The sequence below is a fragment of the Coloeus monedula genome, assembly GCF_965178545.1.
Source record: "Coloeus monedula genome assembly, chromosome: Z".
Taxonomy (NCBI): Eukaryota; Metazoa; Chordata; class Aves; order Passeriformes; family Corvidae; genus Coloeus; species Coloeus monedula.
This window is the reverse complement of record NC_138822.1, coordinates 61,502,958-61,525,636: the sequence shown is the minus strand read 5'-3', so window position 1 is coordinate 61,525,636 and position 22,679 is coordinate 61,502,958. Positions and strand designations below refer to the sequence as shown.

The following is a 22,679-nucleotide window of genomic DNA, read 5'->3' as shown; positions in this document are numbered from 1 at the left end:
TGAAGTGGAGAAGTAAAAATTGTGTTTTTTTCTTTCTTTGTCTCATTTGTTTCATAATGGCTGAAAAATCTAGAAAACGCTAAACTTTTACCTACATTAAAAAATCTTGTGGTTTTCTCCCTCTCCTACCTCTGTAGTTCAAGTCTATCTGCTTTAAGATAGAATGATGAGACCCATGGAAGTAATCAATATGTAGGAACACCCTTAAATTCATCTGCTGTGCTGTTTGGATTTCTGGTTGTTTCGTTTACCAACATCAAGTTTGCTTTTTTATCACTGGTTAGCATTGAGCTTGCATTTTCATGGTTATCTATTTTAACCACAAATTCTCAGTTATAATTAGTTGTCATCATCTCAGAGCCTTTCATTTTCTATACAGTTAAGGTTTGTTCCCAATTATGAACATTACTTTGCAGACATATGTGTTGATTTTTTTTCTTCTGTTTTATTAATCAGTCTTCTACTATCTGGAGTTTTTACAAAGCTTTCCTTAGTCAGCCTTTGGCTTCATTTCCCTGAAAACTGTAGCATCAGTTGGGAACTTTGTCACCTGTCTTCTCATTACTTTCATACTCATCTGTGAAAAAGGCCAGCAAAGCTATTTGTGGTATTCCATTGATAACCACCCTATACTATAAAATAGTCTTCTTTTCTCTTGCCTATTCCTGTTTTTCATTTATCCTCTTGCTTTCTATGCTATTCTAGATACATATCTTTAAGAGCCTTCAATTATATGTCTTATGAAATTGTTTTAAAGTACATGTAGACTGTATCATTTGAGTATCCTTTTCTGGATGTGTCCAAGTCAAAAACTACCAACATATTTCTGAGGCACAGCTTCCCTTTGGAGAGACAGGGTTGTGTTTTCAGTTTACTTCATTCAAAGTTAAAACAGCCTGGAAGTATAGCATCTTAACAATATATGCCAAGTGTTGTATATCATCCTTTTGTTCACCAGGAACAAAGAGGAGGGCTTGCAGGGTCTGATGTTGTTGATGTTGATTAAGATCTGATGAGTCTCATAGATGCAAATCTTTCTTTCCTGAGTTTAAAGTTCCTTTATTACAGTTCATCTGAATATAATGGGCAATTTATTTCTCCCCTGATGCAGTTGTGACTTCTGTTATTTCTTCTTACACTGTCATGTGGTTCTTACATGCTAAGGCCTGTTGTGTGACATTGGAAAGCTGACAGAAATATTTCAAGCCCATTTGATAGGCAATGCAACACTAAAGCTCGAGATTATAAAAAATGCATCACTGAACCCTCGAGTCCTGCTTTGTAAACTTTGTAGTCCTTGCAAGGAAAATATGCCTCCTGAGTGCAATGCTGGTACCAGTTTATACTGATATCTGGTATACCCTATTGAATTCTGAGTGGTATATTTTTATACATGTATCTTTAATAGATATTTAATCTATTTTATATTAAATAAATATTATATTAAACAAATATTTAATATATTTAAAAATATATTTTATATAGCATAAAAGTATAGTGTACATGTGGTTTATAATATTTTAGTTTAACTTTTGGTAACATATCTGATTTTTTTTTCCTGTAGCTTGAAATCTTGACAAATTTAGCAAATGAAGCCAACATATCAACTCTGCTTCGAGAATTTCAGGTTTGTGCAAAAGTGTATTCTTTTTATATTTATGATCTTTTTTTCCATTGTTGGATATTTCTTCTAGGCTTAAATGTTTCAAGTTAAAGTATTTTCAAAGATAAAATGTTCTAAAAATGGAAATGAAACCATCTCATACCATAATGGATAAGGGAGCTATTTGTATATGAAAAGGAGTTCAAATGTTTTGTTTCTCACTCTCCTTCCACCTACCAAAAAAAAAAAAAGTGATGAGAAAAACTCAATCATTCCATATTCTTAAACACAAATGCTAGCAACTTGGCTGACACTGGAAGTCACTATATGATAGGGTCTTAATTTTAGCACTATTTGGCCATTAGCATTTATTGCCAAACCTCATTTCCGTAAGTCATTTGATGAAATGGTATTGTCACCAATATCTTTATGTATCATCAAGATGTTCTGCCTATATTGTGAAACAGCATCTGGCCTTCTTTCTTTCCTCTTTGCTTGTGACGTCTATTTGCATTGCTTCAGTTCTCTGGCTGGATTTCTGTGAAAGGTACTGGTTCTCAGGCAGGTAGGTTACTCATAGTTTCACAGATGCTCCTAGTTAAACGAACTGAAACCTCTCTGAAGAGAGAGCTCATCAACTCCTCCAATCTTGCACATAAACTTATGGCTGGTTTTGGGTAATTGCCCCCTGCCCCAAGCTTTCTTGAAATCAGAGTTTGCATGGCTGTGGGTGACCAAAGCTTTCAAGAAGATGTCTTCTAAAATTTTGTGACAATGAGGTAAAAAAAGTACAGCTTCTAATGTGCAATGTAGCTTTCTAAGTTTAATTTATTATACAGTGTGTCTATCTCTTGAAAATAATACGGTAAGTCTTTGGTTGACAAGAGTTACATACTGACTAATGAAAATCCTACTTCCTTAGACTTACGTAAAAAGCCAAGATAAACAGTTTGCTGCGGCTACGATTCAGGCTATAGGCAGATGCGCAACTAACATCACTGAAGTGACTGACACTTGCCTGAACGGCCTCGTTTGTCTGCTGTCCAACAGGGATGGTAAGCTCAAGTTCTCTTTGTTGTCTGAGTACCTGATGGCATGAAGCGTTTTCTTGGAGAGAACCACACACAGCTTCAGATCACGTTTAAAAGCAAGTGAGAGTTCACTTTTTTAAGAATTTGGCTGACACAACTGGATAAAAATCCTGCACTTCCAAAGGCTCTGATGTTCACTGAGTACTTATTTTCTCTTCTGTTAGAGAAACTAGTTCCTTGTGGCCGTCATGTTTATCTACTTTTTCTTAAAATGCTGTGATTGTTAAAGTATGCTGTTTTGATTATCATAGGTAGCAATAGTTACAAGTTCAGTTGCATCAAAGCAGTTAGCCTGTAGAGGGTGCTGAAAGCTTGGAATTTTTTTTTAGTGCATCAGTGCCTAACTGAAAACACATATTTAATAGTTTTAGGAAAATGGCCCCAGATTTGGCTTATTTTGTACTCTAGGCTTCTCTTATTTTTGGATAGTGAAACAAAGTTGCAAATCACTAAGGAACACAACGAGGAGCAGATAAAGTCAAATAGGGTATAGCACCACAGTAAGTCAATACCTGTTAATATTGTATATTCTTACTAGTTACCAATGAATATGGCACATTCTTATTTCATAAGAAGTCAGTAATAGGTGTTAATAAATAATGCCAGGAAGGAGAAAAAGTGTGATTTTTGGGACGTGTCCTGGAGCAATTAGAATAGTTCAAAGAACATAGTTGACATTGCTCTCAGCTTTGAAAAGCAGCATTAATGCCTGTCTATATCTCCTGGACATATTTTTCATGGTAATCCTGAGAAGACCTTTATTTGGGACATCATTTGGCAGCACGTATTTGGCCAGTGACACACTAGTATACATAGAGCTTTCTCTTATTTGGTTTATGAACTGAGTTGTCTTTCTCAACCACCTCATGATGTGTCAGAAATTTGTGAGTGGCCTCAGTGTATACCTTTGTAGTTTTTATATATGTGACTTTCATTTCTTAGTGCTGTAGATCTTATTGCTGTTAAAGCTTTTCTGATTATCAGCTCTGTTTAAAATGTCTTCCCATATCATGTTACAAAGCCATGTCTGCACAGTGTACCTTCTTGTATTATATTCGATAACAACCATAGTAAAATACAAGCTTCAAAGGCTGTTCTTGATTCTAATTCTTCTAGCACTCTTCCTCTGAGTAGGCTTCCTTCAGCTTGTACAAATCCCCGTATTTCTTCTGTTTTAAATGGAACAGTAAAACTGTCACTTCAGAATACCGATTTTGACGCTTGACAATCCTTTCTGTTTTCTTGCTTTGTTTTTGTTTTGCTAAGAAGGAACCAAGAAAAGAGGAGAGAGTTTTTTCTTCTTTTATCGCTGATTGTCAATTTAATATTTTCTTCAGAATCATTCAATATGTATAAATATGTATATATTTATGTATACACACATATGCATGTGCATGTGTACAAAGGTCTGTCTCAACAAGATTAGTTTTCATGTCTGTTTCTAAGTAGTTGTCTAGCAAATAAAATTATCTTCTTGTGCTTACTGTTCTGAAAGACTGCAAAGGATATATTGAGGATCTTTTAAACCTGGCAGCTGGCAAATTGCTTTACCATAGCTGCAGTGTCTTTATTCCTTCTTTCAAGGAATGGATAGAATGGCATAATTTACGTGGTACCTTTCCCCAGGTGGCAGGAAATTACCGATAGTCACAGCTTACTGATCATAAGAGTTTTGGCATGGTAAGGGAATAAAAAAGAGATTTAGCATAGTGTAGGAGAATAGCTTTAAGAGTCTTAGTTAATCTTGCTTTCCCCCAACTTTCACTCTTAAAGCATGCAAGCAATTTATTTGCTCTGCTGCTTCTTTCGTGGTCATTCGAAGCCTGGAAGTAGTCTTGCTGCTTTGTGTAGCTTGGTAGGTCCAGCAGGTTCTGAGTTCTGTGAAAGCAGAGTCAGCTCTGCTTTTTCTGTACTATGTTCTTATTGTGAAGAATTCACTTGAGTGCAGAAGAGAGGTGCTCATACTAATTCTACCAAACCAAAACAGAATCCTGAAGAGCAAGCTTGTGCAAAAAGCTCCTTCTGATTTCATGTGCTTGTTCTGTAACTGTAGATACAACCCAACATCAAGATACCATGGCTGTGTCTGGCGTAAGAGCTTTACAGTTAATCATTCTTCAGCTTGGGTGATGAGAGGAAGGGTATTGTTCCAGAAACAAGGCTCTGGGGAAGTCAAGAACTGCTCTTGAAATTTGCTTGCTTATAAGTGACTTAAAGTCAGATTTCGCCTACTCAGGAGAGCTGTGGTATGTGGGGCAAAAAACCCAGCAACATTTGAACTACAGAAGCACAACAGAAACTAGGAATATCAGTGATGAGTCACCTTGGTGAATGATTATCACAAGCTAAACTTGACTAACTCCTAAAGAGACTGTTTTTTGTGAAGCTGTGTTAAGGAGTGAGAGTTATTTTCCTTCCTCATCTGCTGAAAGAAGTAGAAAAAGAAGTTATTTTCTTTCTGTTAAGTGACATTTGGCATTTGACTGATGCCTTTCCTTTAAGCAATTGTATTGATAGTTTCAGCTGACTGCTGGCCCCACTGTGACATAAGTCATTTTAGATGTAAGAGACAGATGGGATTATAGGAAGTCTGTTGTCTGACTGTACTGCATATACTAGAAATCCTGCAGGTTTTTCTTAGATGGGTGACTTTCATTTTCTGTTGAAAGTTGCAGGTTGAATGTAAACATGACTGTGGAATGTGTAGCTAAAACATTTTTTGCCTTACAAATCTATACAAAACCAGGCAAGTAATAAAATTCCTGGAACTGTTAATACATCAGGTAACTACTACATATCTCTTCTAATTACTGTTAGAATGGTATAAAAGACAAGCGACTTGTAGCATTCAGTTTATATGTGTTAATAGGGTTTCCGAGATTAGTTAGTTATGTTATAAGGATGGAAAAGTTAACAAGGTAAAAGCTTAAACTTCGGCTAGTTCTGAAAATCAGAAAGTTAGGTCTGTCTGAGTAATTAGCTCTAATGGTTGCCTTCTAGCAATGTCTTTAACCATTTGCATAACCTTCTAGTAACCTTAAAAAGAGAATGTTTTGGGTTAGAAGGGACCTTTAAATTTCATCTAGTCCGACCTCCCTGCCGTGGGGAGGGACACCTTGCACTGGACCAAGTGGCTCAGAATTCCATCTAATCTGACCTTGAATATTTTTGGGGAAGGGGCATCCACCACCTCTCTAGGCTTCCTGTCCAGAAACAGTTGATGCAGTTTTGCTGCTTTTAGAAAAAGTGGTTATGCAAACTGTAGACTGTGGAAAAATTAGTCTTTGCTTATGTGTTCTAGTTGCTGCAAGGACGGGTTAATGTAGGTGGAAGAAAATTTGATACAATATTAATGATTTAAAATGTTGTATTTCAGAATCCAGCTTTTGAACATTCTCTGGTAATACACCCCATGCTGAGGTCATTTTCTGAGGTTCTGTTATAATGCAGCCAAATTCTCAATTATGGAGAAGTCTTTGATTTGGTCCTGACAATTTACTGTCTGCTGCCTTGTTAATTTTTTTTCAAACATCATTATTTGACAAAATGGAACAGTGTATGACTGAGTATATTTTAACTTTTTGAGAACTTGTCAGGCTTCAGGGAGTCTTCAGAGTTTACCCTGCTTAGTCATTTCCACATTGCTTCAAAATTGTTTGAAGAAGCTAAGATATTTACTATGACTTGAAAATTGAAGCTGCTGATACCTCATGTAGCCTTCTTTATTGATAAAGGTATTCCTGATCAGATTTTCTGTGATTTTCAGTCTTTATTTTAAGAATTTAATTTACTTTTTATAATCCTTTAGATATGATTTACATTGTTTCAAAATTCTTGTATTCATTTATCATTGCCTTGTATGTACTTTCTCTTTGATAATTCTAGTAGGAGTTACATTTTAAAATTTCTTACTGCACATTCAGAATACAGTTTTATCTCCCCTTCTAGTATTTTGCTGCAGTTTGTTATGGTTTTGAACCTAAGTGTTTGTTTTGTATTTCGTGCTTATTTTTGGGATCCTTTGTGTGCACAAAGCAAGCTTCACAGAGTCTGGGTTTTTTGGACTATGCCAGTCCTTATTCTAATACAAATGCATTTTGATTTTTTTTGTACTTTTTTCCCCACTATCTACACTAGTGTAAAAAACCCATGCTAGTATACTTGTTTACAATTCTGGCTTATTTTCTTTAAAATTGCTCCCACAGTTTGCATTAAAGTAGTTCCTATGGTGACATTTCATCTACTGCAGTTGATATTATCATAGTCAATTCTACGTTGTCAGCAAGTGTTCTTCATAATGACTTCATGTCCACTCATTCTTTTTGGTTCAGTTTTATTTTTCTTAGCTGTTAAGTATATTGCAAAATACTGAATGATAAAATTTGCCATTACAATGTTTCCCACTTACAAATATTACAGATTGTAATTTTCAAGTTTCAAGAATTGTCTTCCTATTTTAATATCTGGAAAAATACAGCGTAAATTAAATTGATCTGTAGGATTGTGTAAGACCTTGAGATGTTAACCTTGCTTCAAGAAATTAGTCTAGAAAAATGACAGTTGTCATGTCAAATAAAGGATGACACAAAAAGCTACAAGCTAAAATCTAAGTATTTCAAAGACATATGGTGTAATGATATGCTCAGAGCTTTTGAAGAGCCTTTCTTCCATAAAGGAGTTTACTTTCTTCAAAAAACCTCAAACCACAAAACACCCACAACCCCCCAAAATTTAGACATCTCTTCCGCATAGTGTTCTATTGAAACTTGAGCATGCTTGATTGCTGAATGAATGGTCCATGTGTCAGATTAACTCAAGCAGAAATGCAGGAACACCTCTGTTTAACAAATGATAGTTAGACTTCTTTTTCCCTTGCATGAGTTTACTCTTGCATGGAAGCGTGCCTGTGCACCTGGGGGGAGATTGTACATTTCATACAAGTTGATCAGGCTGTGAATGTTACTTGTTGCAGTAGTTAAGCACTCCAGTGCATGACTTTGGCATGAATCTTTCAACAGCTTGCTATTTAGAAGCTTCATTTGAATGTACTAGAGATTGGGTTACAGACCTGAGAGAGACTGTTTAGACGGTGAAAAAATGCAAAGGAGATGTTAAGATATTTCTCTAGCGTATGAATGCGCTGTTACTTTTAATGCAAGTGTTTTTATTCTCATTGCAGACTGCAAATTACTTTTGAATATGCATAATTTTAATGAAAATCAGATTTTTTTACACTGTTACTCAATTTCATAGGAAAAACATGAAGCACAGTTGCACTAAAAAGCATTTTCATACAAGTATGTACTAGGTTGGTATTTTTAAATTTAGAATGTTTGTGTCCTCTTTTTGCTGGTTAGGACTTGATTCAGGAAGGTGAATTTATATTACTTAGTAGAATGGTTTACATCTTTCTTACCAAATGAATATAATTCAGTTCTGTGAAGTGTTTTTGGGAAGCTTTTACATCTTTTACAATCAATTATTTCTGGCCCTTTCTTTTGCATAAATGCTTTTGAAATTAATAATTTGTTTTGTCTCAAACAGAAATCGTAGTTGCTGAAAGTGTTGTTGTCATTAAGAAACTGCTGCAAACCCAGCCGGCACACCATGGTGAAATTATTAAGCATATGGCCAAACTCTTGGATAACATTACAGTGAGTATTTGTTCACACTCTGTTATTTTCCTTGTTGACTGATACTGAGAGTTTTATCTCCTTAAAATTTGTGCTGTAAATAGAAGCAGGTGTATTAGAGAAATACAAAATAATTTTATATTTTTGACATATACAGTTTCTCGTGATCTTAATGAAAAAGAAATAGAAGCTATCAGATGGCTCCAATTTGTGCCTTAGGTCTGGGAAGCTATTTTGAAAGAGATCGCTGGAAATATTGAATATTGCTAATCCTGGTTCTCCAGGATGAATAGCAGGTTTAGAATGTGGAGTGTGTGAATTGAAGTGAAAATAAGCAGTTATATTAGCTAGTTGTCTTTGTGATCTGGAGTGGAGTTTAAAAGTTTTATTTTTAACCTTTTTCCCTAAATTACGTGACCTTTTTGTGGTATCAGACATGCTGCTGTGAGTGTGTTGCTGTGAGTCTTGAAGTTGCATTTTTATCTTCTGGGTATTTGAGATTCTGTGTTATTTAATAGTAAAATTTGAATTATTCTCTATTATCTGTCTTTAGATTTATTTGACCTTTAGGTATGCAAATATTTAGTTCCCAAATTTTCCTCACAGGTCCAGTAATTGATAAAACATTTAGTGATCTATCCTAAATTAGAGTATAGGGATGACAACCAGTAGCTATCTATTATATCCTTAACCAGACGTATCAGATTTTGATCTGTCAACAGTTATTTTTCTGTAGAGACTATAAATAGAACTATTTAGTTTCATAATATTATACATTTTTTTTGATAATGGAGCAGTTTCTAAATCAGTGAACCTTCTTTTCTCCATAGCTGAATTTGGCAAAGTTTGGAGTATTAAAAGAAAAAGGAAACATGGTATTCTTGGTTCATGCTTACTGAAAAATTAAATAAATCTTTGACTGCTGATGATCACTTTGTAACTGATAGAAAGAAAATAAATCCTACTGAATTGCTCACATCAAAATAAGATACTGTTGCTAATTACATATCACTGACTCTAAATTACAGTAAAGATTAGGTCTATTTCAGTTTGTCCTTTGATTGATTATTTCTTACATATCTGAAAACATTTCCTTTATTTTTGTGTGTTTTCATTTGTACCTTAAACTTTTATCTCAGGCGTGCCCAGGCAAAGATCTATTTTGTGTCTGATACTTGTTGAGTAGTTAGACCTGTGCATAGTACAGCTTGATCTAGCTGTATTCCAGCTCCTTTCCTCACACCCTTCAAAGGCTGCAATGGAGAAATGCATGTCTGATGGTGTCCTGAAGACATTTAACAAGAGAATAATTGAATCTCTTTAAACTTCCATTTTTAAAAATCATAAAAACATTTCCATTTAGCTGTTAATATGTTAATAGTGTTGTCATGCTTTACAATTTAATGACTTGCTAAGTTGTGGGCTGGAGATCAGAGTAGTGCTCGTTTGTGTTAGGTATTCACTCTGAAGTAGGCTTAATTAGTTTTGTGTGTACAGCTTTTAGAGTGACAGAAGTTAAAAAAATATACTTGTGGGAAAGGGCCATTTAGAGAAGGGTATGTTCAAAACCCCTCTTAGTAGTCTCATCTCCAGCAGCAGCTAAATCTGATGCTTTAGGGAAAGGGTTTTAAAGACAAGAGAAGTTCAGTGTGGTGCACCTCCAGCACATCTCAGCCAATTGCTGGAAGCTTCTGTTTGCTGCTCACATCATTATTATGCTTACTAATCTAAAGATTCTAATTTCTCCTCATATTCCATATCTCTGATGAGCTGTTCCCTCTTCTCTTTGCCTTTTCCTGGTAATTGTGTGGATTTTAAAGTGGGGTGAACAGAAGTATACACAGTAGTCAGATATGGAGAAATCTTGTGCAATGACATAGTGATACTGCTTGTTTTGTGGTTTTTATCTCTCACTTTCCTGGTATTTTCTGCCTTTTGACTTCTGCAGAACTCTGACTTAACAGTTCTACAGCTCTCTGAGAACGTTCATGATTCCAAGATATATTTTTCCCTAGAAATATCTTGGAGTCCATCAGTATGTGTAGAATATATTTTTGCATCCTGCTCTTAATATTCCAAGGCGAGTAGTCTCCAAATTTGTTTCTGCGTTTTTCTTTTTAGAAAAAGAATTTATTATGGTGCATTGTGTCCAGTAAGGACTTCAGTCTGGGGGATGGGAATCTTGACTTCTGGTGTGATTTTTCTCTTACAGTACTACCAAGGCAGGTTTTTTCTTTTGATACCTGGCGAATTCTGACATTCTTGTTTTTCATTACAGACTTACTCCTAGTTCCTTCTAGAATACGAGCAAGAATATGAAACAAGTCTGAAGTGTTTTCTAATCTAGAGATGAGGAGGAATACTTCTTGATGGGATAAGGTGTTGCAAATGCAGAGCAAAAATAAGATAGTGGCATGTAATTTTGAAGAGCTTAATATGTGAGGAAAATCATGTCACTTATGGGTGCAATTAAGTGTTATTATTTACTTTTTTGGTTTGGGATTCTTATTGCAAGAATAGTGGACTCACAGTTTTTAACACTGCTCTGTCCATTCATCCACTGAAAACAAACTTGACTTCCTAGTCTTACATAAATACTGCTTGTAGCTATATTTCTGATAAGGCTTCACAGAACAGGCAGCTTCCTTTCTTTAATTTTGTTCTTTCTTGCAGAGTTGAGAAGGTATCACAAAGTATGGCATCCACATGTTTGTATATGTTTCAGTTCTGCAAGCTTCAGATTCTAGCCACGTTCTTTTACCTAGGATACACTTTAGTAACGCATTTTAAACCTTTTTATTGGTAATGATTTAATGAACAATATTCATAATTTGATGATTTTTTTACTGACTCTAATATCTACATGATTGTTTAGAATTTGAGAGCAATATGTGGCCTCTGGGACATTGTGTCCAGAGACACTGAACTTGAAGCAAATATGCTGCTTGAGTAAAACAAAATTTTTAAAAAATCTGTACACTGTATAAGAAGTGCAGTCACCAGTAAATATTCAGTTTTAAAGGAATTTTATATGTAGATGTTCAAAAAATAAAGGAGTTCTTGAAGGTCTACCATTTGAAAACAAAAACCAAATACTTCTCTTTTGCTCGTATTCCTCCTGTGTACCTTTTCTTCTTGTCAGTCTGACATTTCAAATCAAATTTATCCTTTTTTCATTTCTGATTCGAAGTAAAATTTTTAAAAATTGCTGGCTATGCAAATTTTCTTCTGGATGCAGAAAATTACACCTAATTTGTAATTTGAATATCTCTCGTTTTGTGACAGATGTGAATAACTAGAACTGGTGATTTTAAGTCGTACTTCACCCTTGTGTTTTGTGTGAATTTATTGAGAGCTGAACTACTTCTCAATAGTATTTCAATTGTGCTGCTTAGAGCCATCTGTGGAATCTTTGTAATATCCTTCTCTAACTGCTGTAAGTAACCAGCTTTGAGGGGAGTGTCTGGCTGGTTTTTCTTTTTTCTTTTTTAACCATTTATTTATTTTCCTTGAGACAGGTAATGGGTTGAAATGGCCATAGATGCTGCCTCCCGGTACTAAAGGCTTAAAAAGTGCACTTAACCACTTGCTCAGGCCATATGGAATAAAACATCAGGCAAAGTAATTTACAATCCTGTTTGCCTTTGAGGATAATGCAGAGCAGGGCTGAATAATGAAAGTATTATTTCCTGCATTTTTGTCAATTCAAGGCCCCTACTTAAGCTCTACTGGAAAAGGCAGTGAAGGTCTAGAAGGGGCTTCGTTTCTTGTTTGCTGTTTTGAGTGCCCTGGAAACAACAGCTGCAGGATCTTGTACTTGATATTACATGGTTGGAAACTGTAAGACTTAAACAGGGAAAAAGAAGTCTGAAAATATTGTGTGATTTTGACCCTGAATGAATCCAGTGACACAGAAACATTGGGTTCATCAGTTCAACATACACTTTTCATTAAAATGGCTTCTGCTCAGGGTTTGATTCAAAAAGTCTCTAATTGGTATTGATTCTTGTGGCACAAAATTATGTTTAATATATATGCAGTATTTACTTAGTAAGCTAACCACCTGGTTAAAAGGCAGAATTTCACAAGAAATGTCTGTCTTCCATTGTTGCTATTTTTCAAATTAGGCTTTTTTAGTCTATGTATTTAACATTGTAAAAGTAGTTTATTACTCTAATAATTCAGTTTCACAAACTGGGAAAAAAACTTGAAGAATAAAACACTGTGCTTAAATATATTTAAATACATTTCATTGTGGTTTTAAAGTGTAGTCCTGGGCTTCACTAGAAAAAGTATAATAATGATATTTGAATGTCATTATTAATGCTGTTACTGAAACTGGTCTGCTCTGTGAGCTATTTTTGCTTTATGAAAAGACAATAACATAAAAAATAATGTTTCTGGTAGGCTGCTGCCCAAACTATGGTACTTGGTGATCTCTTGTAGAATTTTAGTATTTTAACAAGTCTGTAATGAAATATTTTAGAAAAATAAATCTAGCATAACTGAAATCTGAAGTTGCCTATATATTCTTATTTAGAGGTATCTATCTGTACAGTAGGCAACTTGAACTGCTCTAATACTGGAAAATTTAATGTACCACTCAATTACTATTCTTTAGCCCAATTTAAAATAATAGATTGGGTGTGAGGTCTTAATGCAGTGTAACCTTTGGAACATTAGAAATAACCTCTTTCCCTTTTGAAATCAGTGTACAGTAATGGCATCAGTCTTACCATTTTGCAGATGAACATACTCTGACTGCATTTAAAGTTTTTATACGTAGCAGTTGTTCAGTAGCGTGTTCATCTCTCATGTACTGTAAATTCCAAAGCTATTTAATTTTTTTGTCAACTCACATGAAAGAATTCATCTGTATCTTGATCAGTATTTACATATATGTGATAAATCACTGTGTTATACCACTCTCAATACATTATGTTACCTCTATCTTAAATTTCTTCTCCATATTTAGAGCTGGCCTTTGTCTCTTGCAGGACTTTTTGTTATTGTTGTTGGACTCTGTATTCTGCTTATCCATGATGTGATTGCTTTTTTTTTCAGTGGAGGCAGGTCTCTGTTTTCCCAATGACATGCTGGTTTTTATTTTTGTTGGCATATAGATTTGCAACCATGCCAAGTACAGAGGCAAATATTGTCAAGTCGACCTCCTTCCGAGTTGTTTCCAAACGTTTTGGAGCAATAAAACTTTTTGGAGCACATTTAACCATTAAAACTTCTTGTGAACATGATTAGTATTTCCTTAGTAGGCTTACTGGGCCGTGTTACCCTTTTAGAACATACTTTCGTAAGTAGTATTTTCAAATGTTGCAAGATTACTGAGTAAGATACTTAATACTTGGTTCCCACTGTAATTCTGAGAAACAGATATTCACATATTAATAACAGACATGCTGGAAAAGTAATTAAAGCGTATATTAAAGTTACTGAGAATTAATGCTTTTAGAACCATAATGCTGCATTTCTAAAGCATGTATATCCTATGAATATTACCTAAGGCAAAACTCACCCTGCCTTAACTGTAAGCTTATTAATAAAGATCACTGTGTAGTGTAAGGACTAATGAAAAATGTTAGTATGAGTGGTTTTTATCCTTGCACAAAAAGCAATAAAATTAGCTGAAATTGCAGTGGAAGGTTTTCTTTTTTTCTAAATTACAGTCAGTTTTTTGATAGACTAGAACAGTTATGCTTTTCCCCTGAAGTTTCAACATTGTTCTGTTGAGCAAGAATCTGTACAGAACGTTAGAGCAAGACAGTCTGTAGACACTATGCAAGACATGCTTCTGAACTTTCTGCATTCTTTCTTCCTTGTGCTCAAGGAAGGAGAAAAGGGATTTATGTAACGCAGATACAATTTTTAATCACCAGGTAATGCAGGCTAGCTCACCTTTTCAAGAGTACGTGTATATTATTTCATTTAAATCTTAACTGCTTTGAGCTAAACTGCATGGAGCATGAGCTTCTGTTTCTTTCTGTGCTTTTCCATTTTTCCTCCCCTCTGTTTTTGGCATTACTGTGCTTCTGAACTTGGCATCAAAGACTGGGAGTTCATCTAAAAGCTGCTACTGCCAGTTATTTCAGTGATACTGTTGAGTAGCTCCAAAACGGTAAGACCTGTATGAACTTTTTGGTTGAAGTGTTTCAGTTATGATGGTAGATCCTATTCAGAAATTGCAAATTGCAATTTTGAACTTCCGTATCACCAAAATTCTGTGTTCAGCTGGTCTTAGACATTAGAAAAAGTACAAATCTTAGTGTCATAAAATTCTGAATAAAAATGAAGGAAAGCTAGAAATCAACTTAAAGAAATCCACATGGGTCTAAGCTAGACAGGCAGGATCTGAGAAAGCTGTACTTTTGGAAACCATTTCTGTATGCATATAGTAAAAAAAAAAAAAGCACTGGTTTGTTTCAACATGGTGTTTAGCATAATCTGGTGGCAAGAATTCACAACCACATCTTGAAGGCTTTGACTGTGTTCCCAGTTCCCATCAGCTTGTACTGTGAGCATCAACATGTTGCTTCTTTGTGCCTCTATATCATCAACCTCTAATGCATGGGGTTTGGGTCAGAATCAGTACCTTACTTTTGTATGAATATTGAGTCTACCACAGTGGCTGTATTCATACTGCATTTCTTGCATGGCAATTGTCTTTAAATAGTATTTTGTTTAACTCATTATTGAACACAGACACATACAAGTATGCAAGTAGTCTTTGTGAATGTGGTAACTTAGAGTGCTCAATGTTTTCTCAGGTTCCAGTAGCCAGAGCCAGCATTCTCTGGCTCATCGGCGAGTACTGTGAACGGGTTCCAAAGATCGCACCTGATGTTCTGAGAAAGACAGCCAAGAGCTTCACTAATGAAGATGACCTTGTAAAGCTGCAGATCTTAAATTTGGGTGCAAAACTCTATTTAACAAATTCAAAGCAGGTAAGCCTAAACTCAGTATTGTACATATTTAGAGTCATGGCAGGTTTTGTACAGTCTGTATAGATCAGTAATGATTTCTTCTATATAAGGAACCAAACCTAGTATATATTATTCTATGAAAAAAAGCTGAACGTATGTTTTGAAGAAGTGTAACAGGGTAAATCTAACCATGAGTCTTTTAAGTGTGTGCTGGATCATGAATGTGAATGTAGTGATGAGATCACTCTTTTTTGTATTGGTCTTTCTTTGGGAAATTGTGAAATTTTCAATTCACTTAAATATAGGTTTGTAAATTGTATTAGTAATACCAGGTAGAAGATTTTGCTGATGATATCTAATGCTTTCTCAAACCAAAACCAGAATTTTCAAGAAAATACTGTCATTTTGAACAAGAAGCTGCTCTTTTTTTTTCAGGATATCTAAAAGGAGATGCCAGTAATAGGCCTTGTTTTGTCTTTCCATCAGTGCTTGTTTTAAAGATAGTACCTGCTTTCCCTTTTTCTGTTTTTTTTTTTTTTTTGTTGGTTGGTTGGTTTGGTTTGGTTTTTACTATTCCATTTTGCCTTGGGGGGTGGATGGGTTTTAATATCTCTAGTAGTAAAGATAATCTAAAAATGTCAGATAATACAAAGAGGTGACCTTAGATCTCCAAGCATCTGGAAATAACAGCTATGAGAGGTGCCAGCTGCCTCACTCTTCTCAGTGACAGCATTGTGAACCCCGTCACTGGCTATGGAATGTAGCATTTTGACACTAATTTTTCACTCTAATTCCAATTATTGCTGTAAAAAATTGTAAAATTAAAGATTTTTTTTCCAAATGTGGAAGAAATACGTTTTTGTTATATGTACTTTCCTGGACTGCTAGACCTCTTTGTTTTACAACAGTTTGCACAGCACAGGATCTTGCACCTCTGCAATTGTGATATCTTCTTGTTCCTTGATAGCTGTATCCAACTACAGATGTGATCTGTCTTAGATTTTTTTTTTGTAGGGCATGTGGGAGATGAACTGTCTCGCCATGCATTCAGATAGGAGTGAATGCTTTGCTTACACAGTCTAAAATGGGGCAGTAACAAAAGGTGACTTCTCTTTGTCAGTGCTCATATTACTGAAAATGCTGACTGAGATAAGGAAAGATGGGTCTGACTATCTAAACTGTCTTCTTTTAGCCCATAATATTTACTAATTTTCCCTGTAGTTTTTGTAATTTCACACATAAATTTTTCCACACCATACTTGGTCAAAAATCCATTGCATACAAGGAGATTATGATTTCTGTGATGGATTTTTTCCTATTTCACATCTTAATACATTTTAAATCATCATTGAAAGTGCTGCATAACGCTTTATTCAAACACAGTAATGATGATAAAGCAGAAGAAACTGTCTCCTGAGGTGCCCACTAAATGATGAATTTCATCAGAGGGTGTTTTCCTCTTATAGTTTTAGGTTGTGGAAAAATAAGTTATTATCTCAAGTGGTCAAAGTATTCACATAAAAATTCTAACAGTGTAGGTTTGGTGACGTGGCTTGATTCGAAGCTCCTTTCAAACTAGAATACCATGGATTTCCCTTTAGAGGCTGGCAACACTCTTTCTATAGCTATGTCATTATTTCCAGGAGAAACTAACTCTTCTTTACTCACTCAGTATTAAATTCCTGGAATTACTTCAGTTCCTAAAAAGTCCAGCCATTTTTCAGTTTAATTTTAAAAATTTGATGTCAAATCATGTACACCAGATTGCCCAGTCTGTTCTCCTCTCCTCAATACTGTGTTTTCTGCCTCCATATCATATAGTAATAGTAATTAGACATAGTAATTTTATGAATACTTGATCACTTTCATCCAAAGTTAATGGAGCTGTGAAAATCTCAGATAAAATGCCACTTTATTGAAAAGTGGTGGTAGAATGGCGAAGAGATACTCAATGCTGACCAAATAGATGAAAAGAGATCTTTCACCAGGTGAGGGAAAGGCAGGTTGAACTCATCTCTGAAGTCTTGTTTGGAGAAAAGCACAAAGTTCTGGAGGAAATAAGGCTTGCTTATTTTATTCCCTTTGTCTAAATACTTTATTTGCTTGTAGTTTCCTTAAGTATATGGTCAAACACTTGGTGAAGCACATTCACAAGAATATTTTTTAATATTCAGGATTTCTTACAAAAGTTTAAAGTATACTTTAAATCCTGTGATCACCTCATGAACTTTCAAAGGCAGTTTATAATTTAAAGAAGTTTCAGGTTCAGTTATATCTGGATAGATATGTAATAAAAGCAGGCTTTCCTCTGGTTGTCTTGTGTTATTTGGTAAACTTGCTTTGGTTTTTCAACACTTAGGGTCATAAAATCTTAAGTGTGCGAGATAGCTGTCTAAATGGAACTCATATAAGAGAAATATGTCATCTAGTTGCCTAAGATGTTTCTTGCATATAGCAGAAAGAATAAAGAGATTTTGATGGGTTTCTGATGTCTAATATAGTAGGACTCCCACCAGAAAAAGTCCCAAGTAGTTGTAGGGTGTAAATAGATATGTCAGTCATGGTTTAGCGCAATAGCCTTACCTTGTGTGTCCAAAGACTGAAAGCTAATGATATCAAGGAGTGGATAGATAACTGTTTTTCTCTCACTGTAGAGCCTGATCTGTTGGTAAAACCTGTATTGTAAGATTTTCAAGTGGGGATCTACCAAAAAGTTAACTGCTGCTAATATAGGATAGGCATTAAATCCTCAAATACAACTACTGTCACTAGAAAATTCCTGAAATGTTGCTGCAGGGTGATTGAATTCTAGAAAGACCTAAACCTAACCCTCCTAGCCAAAATAAAGTATACAAAAAATAATAATTGGTCAGCGGTGTGGGGATAAAATAAATTATATTATGTATATATAATGTAAATGTCCAGATATGAGGCAATATTGACATGTGATAATAAATGTGTTATATCACAGATCAGAATACTTCGTCACTATTCTATGAAGCAGTCATGGTATGCAGATTCTGTCATATTTCACCAAAGCAGTGTGCTTGCTGAAATGATTTTCAGCTTCTTAAAAAAATTCCTTTGTTGGAAAAACTTAAGTGCATTTGTTAGGTTTTTTTTTTGTTTTTAATTAAAAATAGTTGTTTCTATTAGCTACCTCCATGTAGAAAAGATCTTTTGCCTGTTTGATTGCTTTACCATACAAAAAAAAAATTTAATTATGTTTCTTTGCTGTTTCTGTGAAAACTATACTATATATGATAATTGCAAAGAGACCTCTTGCAGATACAGAGCATTCTTGCATGTAAGTTTTTTGTGTATTTATCTGTATTGAACAATATGAAAATGATATTTTAGGGGACAGAAGAAGGGGGAGGAAAAGGGAGAGGATCACGGAGAAAATGATCCCATTAAAGGAAATGCAGTCTTTCAGGACCAACTCTTCATCTGTCTAATTTGTCTTTATGTAATTGCATCAACACTCACTAAAAAAATGCCCACTTTGATGAGGTCCTCAACTTTTCCCATTCCTATAGCAATTCACAGGCTAAGACCATTGTGTTTTATGATCCGTTCTCCTGAGCTTTCTGCCATGACAGCAAGGAGTCTTGTCTTGTTTTACAGTGGAGAAGTGATGGCAGAGGCTGCAGGAGGTATCCCTCATTTAGTTTAATTCATGCTACCTGGGAACCCTCCCTTCCAATTCCATTTAGATTGAGCAGCATACGTCCTGCATGAGTGCAGATTACGTAGGCTCTGTGTGATGCAGTTGTTTAAAATTTTATACCCTCATACAGAAATAGCTGCCCATAAACTGTGAAATGCATATGGGAAAGTTTTGCCTTTCCCAGAGCTAAGACAGTACCTCAAGGAAAAAAATATCTTTTCACAGAGCCATTCTTGGGTATCAGAAAAAAGAAACAAAAAATATTTCATTGAAGGTTTTTTAAACTATATTTTTATATTACTCTAATGTATAATAACTAATTTCTTCCAGTCTTCGGTACCATAGATTTTTTTTTTTTAATGCTTGCATATATTGTATTGATGGGGTTTCAATTAGAAGCATTTTCTGTGTACTGTGTGTTTCACTTATAGGAGTTAATCAGTATTCTGAAAGAGTATTTTTATATTTCTAGAAAAAAACTTCAACTTGCCTCCTCAAGTTGGAAATTATTAATCTGAACTTTTTTTTTAGCAAATGGTATATAAAAAAATTCACTGGTTTTTGGGACATATTTTTCTTTCTTTCATTTTTCACATGATTGTAACTCTGTTATTGTCATAGCAATAGCATGATAAACAATATGTATATGCAAGGTTGTTTCTTCTTATAAAGCAAATAAATCTCTCATGATGATACATTTTTAACCCTGTGTTATGCATCCATTCTGAGTGGAAGTACCAAAATTTACTTCCTTAGGATGGTATGTTATTTCTGCTCTTTTTCCTGTTTGCTTGTATATAAAGGAAGTGGCATACGTGTTTCAAATAATATCTAGTGGAGTCCAGTCTATTCAGCACTGTTGTTCTGGTTACACTACATTGTTTCCATTTTCTATGTCTCCTTCCTTTCTTATATTATTTTCTTACCTTAAAAAATTAACTGAATTATTAAAATTATTTGTAACATGTTAATATTCTCAGACATCAAATTAGAAAGCTGTTATTATGCTGTAAAAACCTGTGATAGTATAAGTTGCTCTCTTACATAAATAAATAAATGGCCAATATTACTGAAGGCTTTAAGCTTCAAGAAAAAAATGGAAGAAGTCTTTTATCCTGGTTTTTAGAGGGCATCGGCAGCTTGCTTTTATGAAAAAGTAACAGCTAAATGCACTGCAAATAATTTGCAGTAATCCAGTTCAGTGATTCATGTGTCTGCTTTAATGGGTCATAATTCAGGATAAAGTAACTGAGTGCAGTCAGAGTGCAGACACTGCTTATGCCAGGGACAGTATCTCTTCATAAAACACACCTCAGCAGAAGCAGTTTGCCAGCCCCCTAATACCCTCTGATGTTTTGATGTCCTGCATATTTTTCCGATTAAGTTTTGAGTGCCATGTTTTTAGTTGTATTTCCACATTCATTATCCTCACGTAGACCCTTCAGCGGGTTTGCCATATATGATTATTTTTTTAATGATGCCTTTCTTTCCACTTCAGCAGTTTAATAATCTAGCACATGGCTGCTTCTCAGTACTCAGCATTCACCTCCCCAATACAGAAGAGGACATGTGCTTTGGCTGCAGAATTCCATTTGCAGCTTTAGAAATGCATATTCCCTGTGGAGCAACATTTGTTTGACATAACCATTCATTTTTATTACCTCTTTAAATATGTTTATCCAGAGTTATCAATAATCATAAATAACTTGTATTCTGTTCTTGTCCTGTTTTTTTCCACAGACAAAATTGCTTACCCAGTATGTATTAAATCTCGGCAAGTATGATCAAAGCTACGACATCAGAGACCGTACAAGATTTATTAGGCAGCTTATTGTTCCGAATGAGAAGAGTGGAGCTTTAAGCAAATATGCCAAAAAAATATTTCTGGCACAGAAACCTGCCCCATTGCTTGAGTCTCCTTTTAAAGGTATAACTGCCAAAATAATTTGGTAAATGTTCATTGTGTAAAGGAATGTGGCAGCTTATTCTATTTCAAATACTCTCACAAATTGTGTCACTCAGCAAATAGAAAAGATTAATATGCAAGGATGCTCGCTCTGCTTACTTACTTTTCAGCAAGCAAGGTGCACAGTGCATTTCTCTAATGATAAACCCTGGCAAACTGATCCATTCCTATTCATATGGATTTTAAATTTTTGTTTAAATAACAGAAGCTGTGTCTTTTGAGGAAGACTATTGTCAGTTTAGGAAAATAGCTCTAGTATTTTATCTGGACTTTATTAGAAGATTGTTAATGTGAGTATTTCAAATGTTATGTGAATCTGAAATAAATTGAATCTCTGTAGATATTTTTTTCTCCAAAATTATAATTTTCCCTCTGCATTTTCCCTGTTGTTTTAGTAGTAGGATCCATTGGCTGTCTTCTCAAATTAAAAGGTTATCAGGCTATCTAAATTAAAAATACTCTGTTATTGTGGCAATTTGCATTTTAATTTTCATACTTACTTAGGTCTAGTTTTGAAGCTTTAAAAGGAGCTCCATTTTGAAGAAAACTATTAAAATTCTGGATGTGTTTGTGCCAAGACATGTATATGGATTGTTTAACTGTGCTGTCATTCTTAATATTCACAGTAAAGTAATTTTTAGAGAAGCTACATTTCAGAGCAACACCTCTAAACACACTGACTGATTAGCTTTTTTATTGACCATTATGGGGGAGATTATTGTAATCTATGGGCTGAAATCAGTTTTTTGACCTATGAAGAGCTTCCTAGTTTATATTTATTCCATGACATTTGAGGTAATACAATGGCAATTACCTTTAGCCCTGATTAAGATTGCTCCTTGTGGTAGAACTCACAGTGTTTGTGTATTTCTTCCCTTCCCCCTTTTTTTTAATAGATCGGGATCATTTCCAGCTTGGCACCTTGTCTCACACACTGAACAGCCGAGCCACTGGGTACCTGGAGCTGTCCGACTGGCCAGAGGTGGCACCTGACCCCTCCGTCCGAAACGTCGACGTGGCCGAGTCGGTACGTCAGTGTCACTGAAAGTAACTTTGCTGAAGGCACTTGTCAATACAGAGTATTAGGCCAAAACTACAAGTATTTAAATACTATCTGTGGGCTGCGTTGAAAGCCATTGATGCATGGGACCATCCCTGTTGCTTATTTTGTCTTAGAAATGGAGCATCTGGACACTTTCTTGATGCTAGTTCTTTTCAATGACAGAAGTGGATAAAACTGTAGGCCACTTCTGCTTCACTTGTGGATTAAATAGGCTTTTTTCAGCTCCATCTCACTTCGGATTTCATATCTTTTATCTTCACTCTGCTGCAGTATGTTAATTGAGTGTAGCTGGACTAACGAAGTCAGAAATGGAAAGGTTGGTTTGAGTACAAATCCAAGGCTAAACAAAAAAGACCTGAAAAAGGTAATACAAACAACAAAAAGCAGCTACAGGGATTAGATTATGTATGTTTTGAAGTGTTTGGAAGAGACCAGGGTTTACATTTCAGATAATCTGGAGAGGATTAGGGAAGTTTATGATAGGAAAATGTCATCGGTAAGTGCACTAGTCGTGTTGACACATAGGGCTCGTTCCCTACTAGCAATAGCTTTGTGTTACTGTAGCATAAACTCTGAGGCAAAGTCATGTTTAGGTACCAGAGTTGTGATTTATGTGTCAGGTACCAGAGTCCTACTGGAATACCAGTGAAAGCTGTTGATCAGTAAGAGGAATGTAAACGTATTGGTATATAGCGTGCTGATGGTGCTCCTGGAGGCA

General features: G+C 35.2%; 1 protein-coding gene across 2 annotated transcripts in view; it reads left to right on the top strand.

Annotated features, from left to right (window-relative positions):
* The window catches only part of AP3B1 (adaptor related protein complex 3 subunit beta 1), a 164,166-nt gene that overhangs the window by 70,497 nt on the left and 70,990 nt on the right, over window positions 1-22,679 (top strand). For both annotated transcript variants that reach the window (XM_082301503.1, XM_082301502.1), the window contains exons 12-17: window positions 1,565-1,627; window positions 2,526-2,658; window positions 8,239-8,348; window positions 15,107-15,283; window positions 20,673-20,859; window positions 21,795-21,925. In XM_082301503.1, the coding sequence (XP_082157629.1) occupies window positions 1,565-1,627; window positions 2,526-2,658; window positions 8,239-8,348; window positions 15,107-15,283; window positions 20,673-20,859; window positions 21,795-21,925 (801 nt within the window). The remainder of the gene's footprint in view (window positions 1-1,564; window positions 1,628-2,525; window positions 2,659-8,238; window positions 8,349-15,106; window positions 15,284-20,672; window positions 20,860-21,794; window positions 21,926-22,679) is intronic.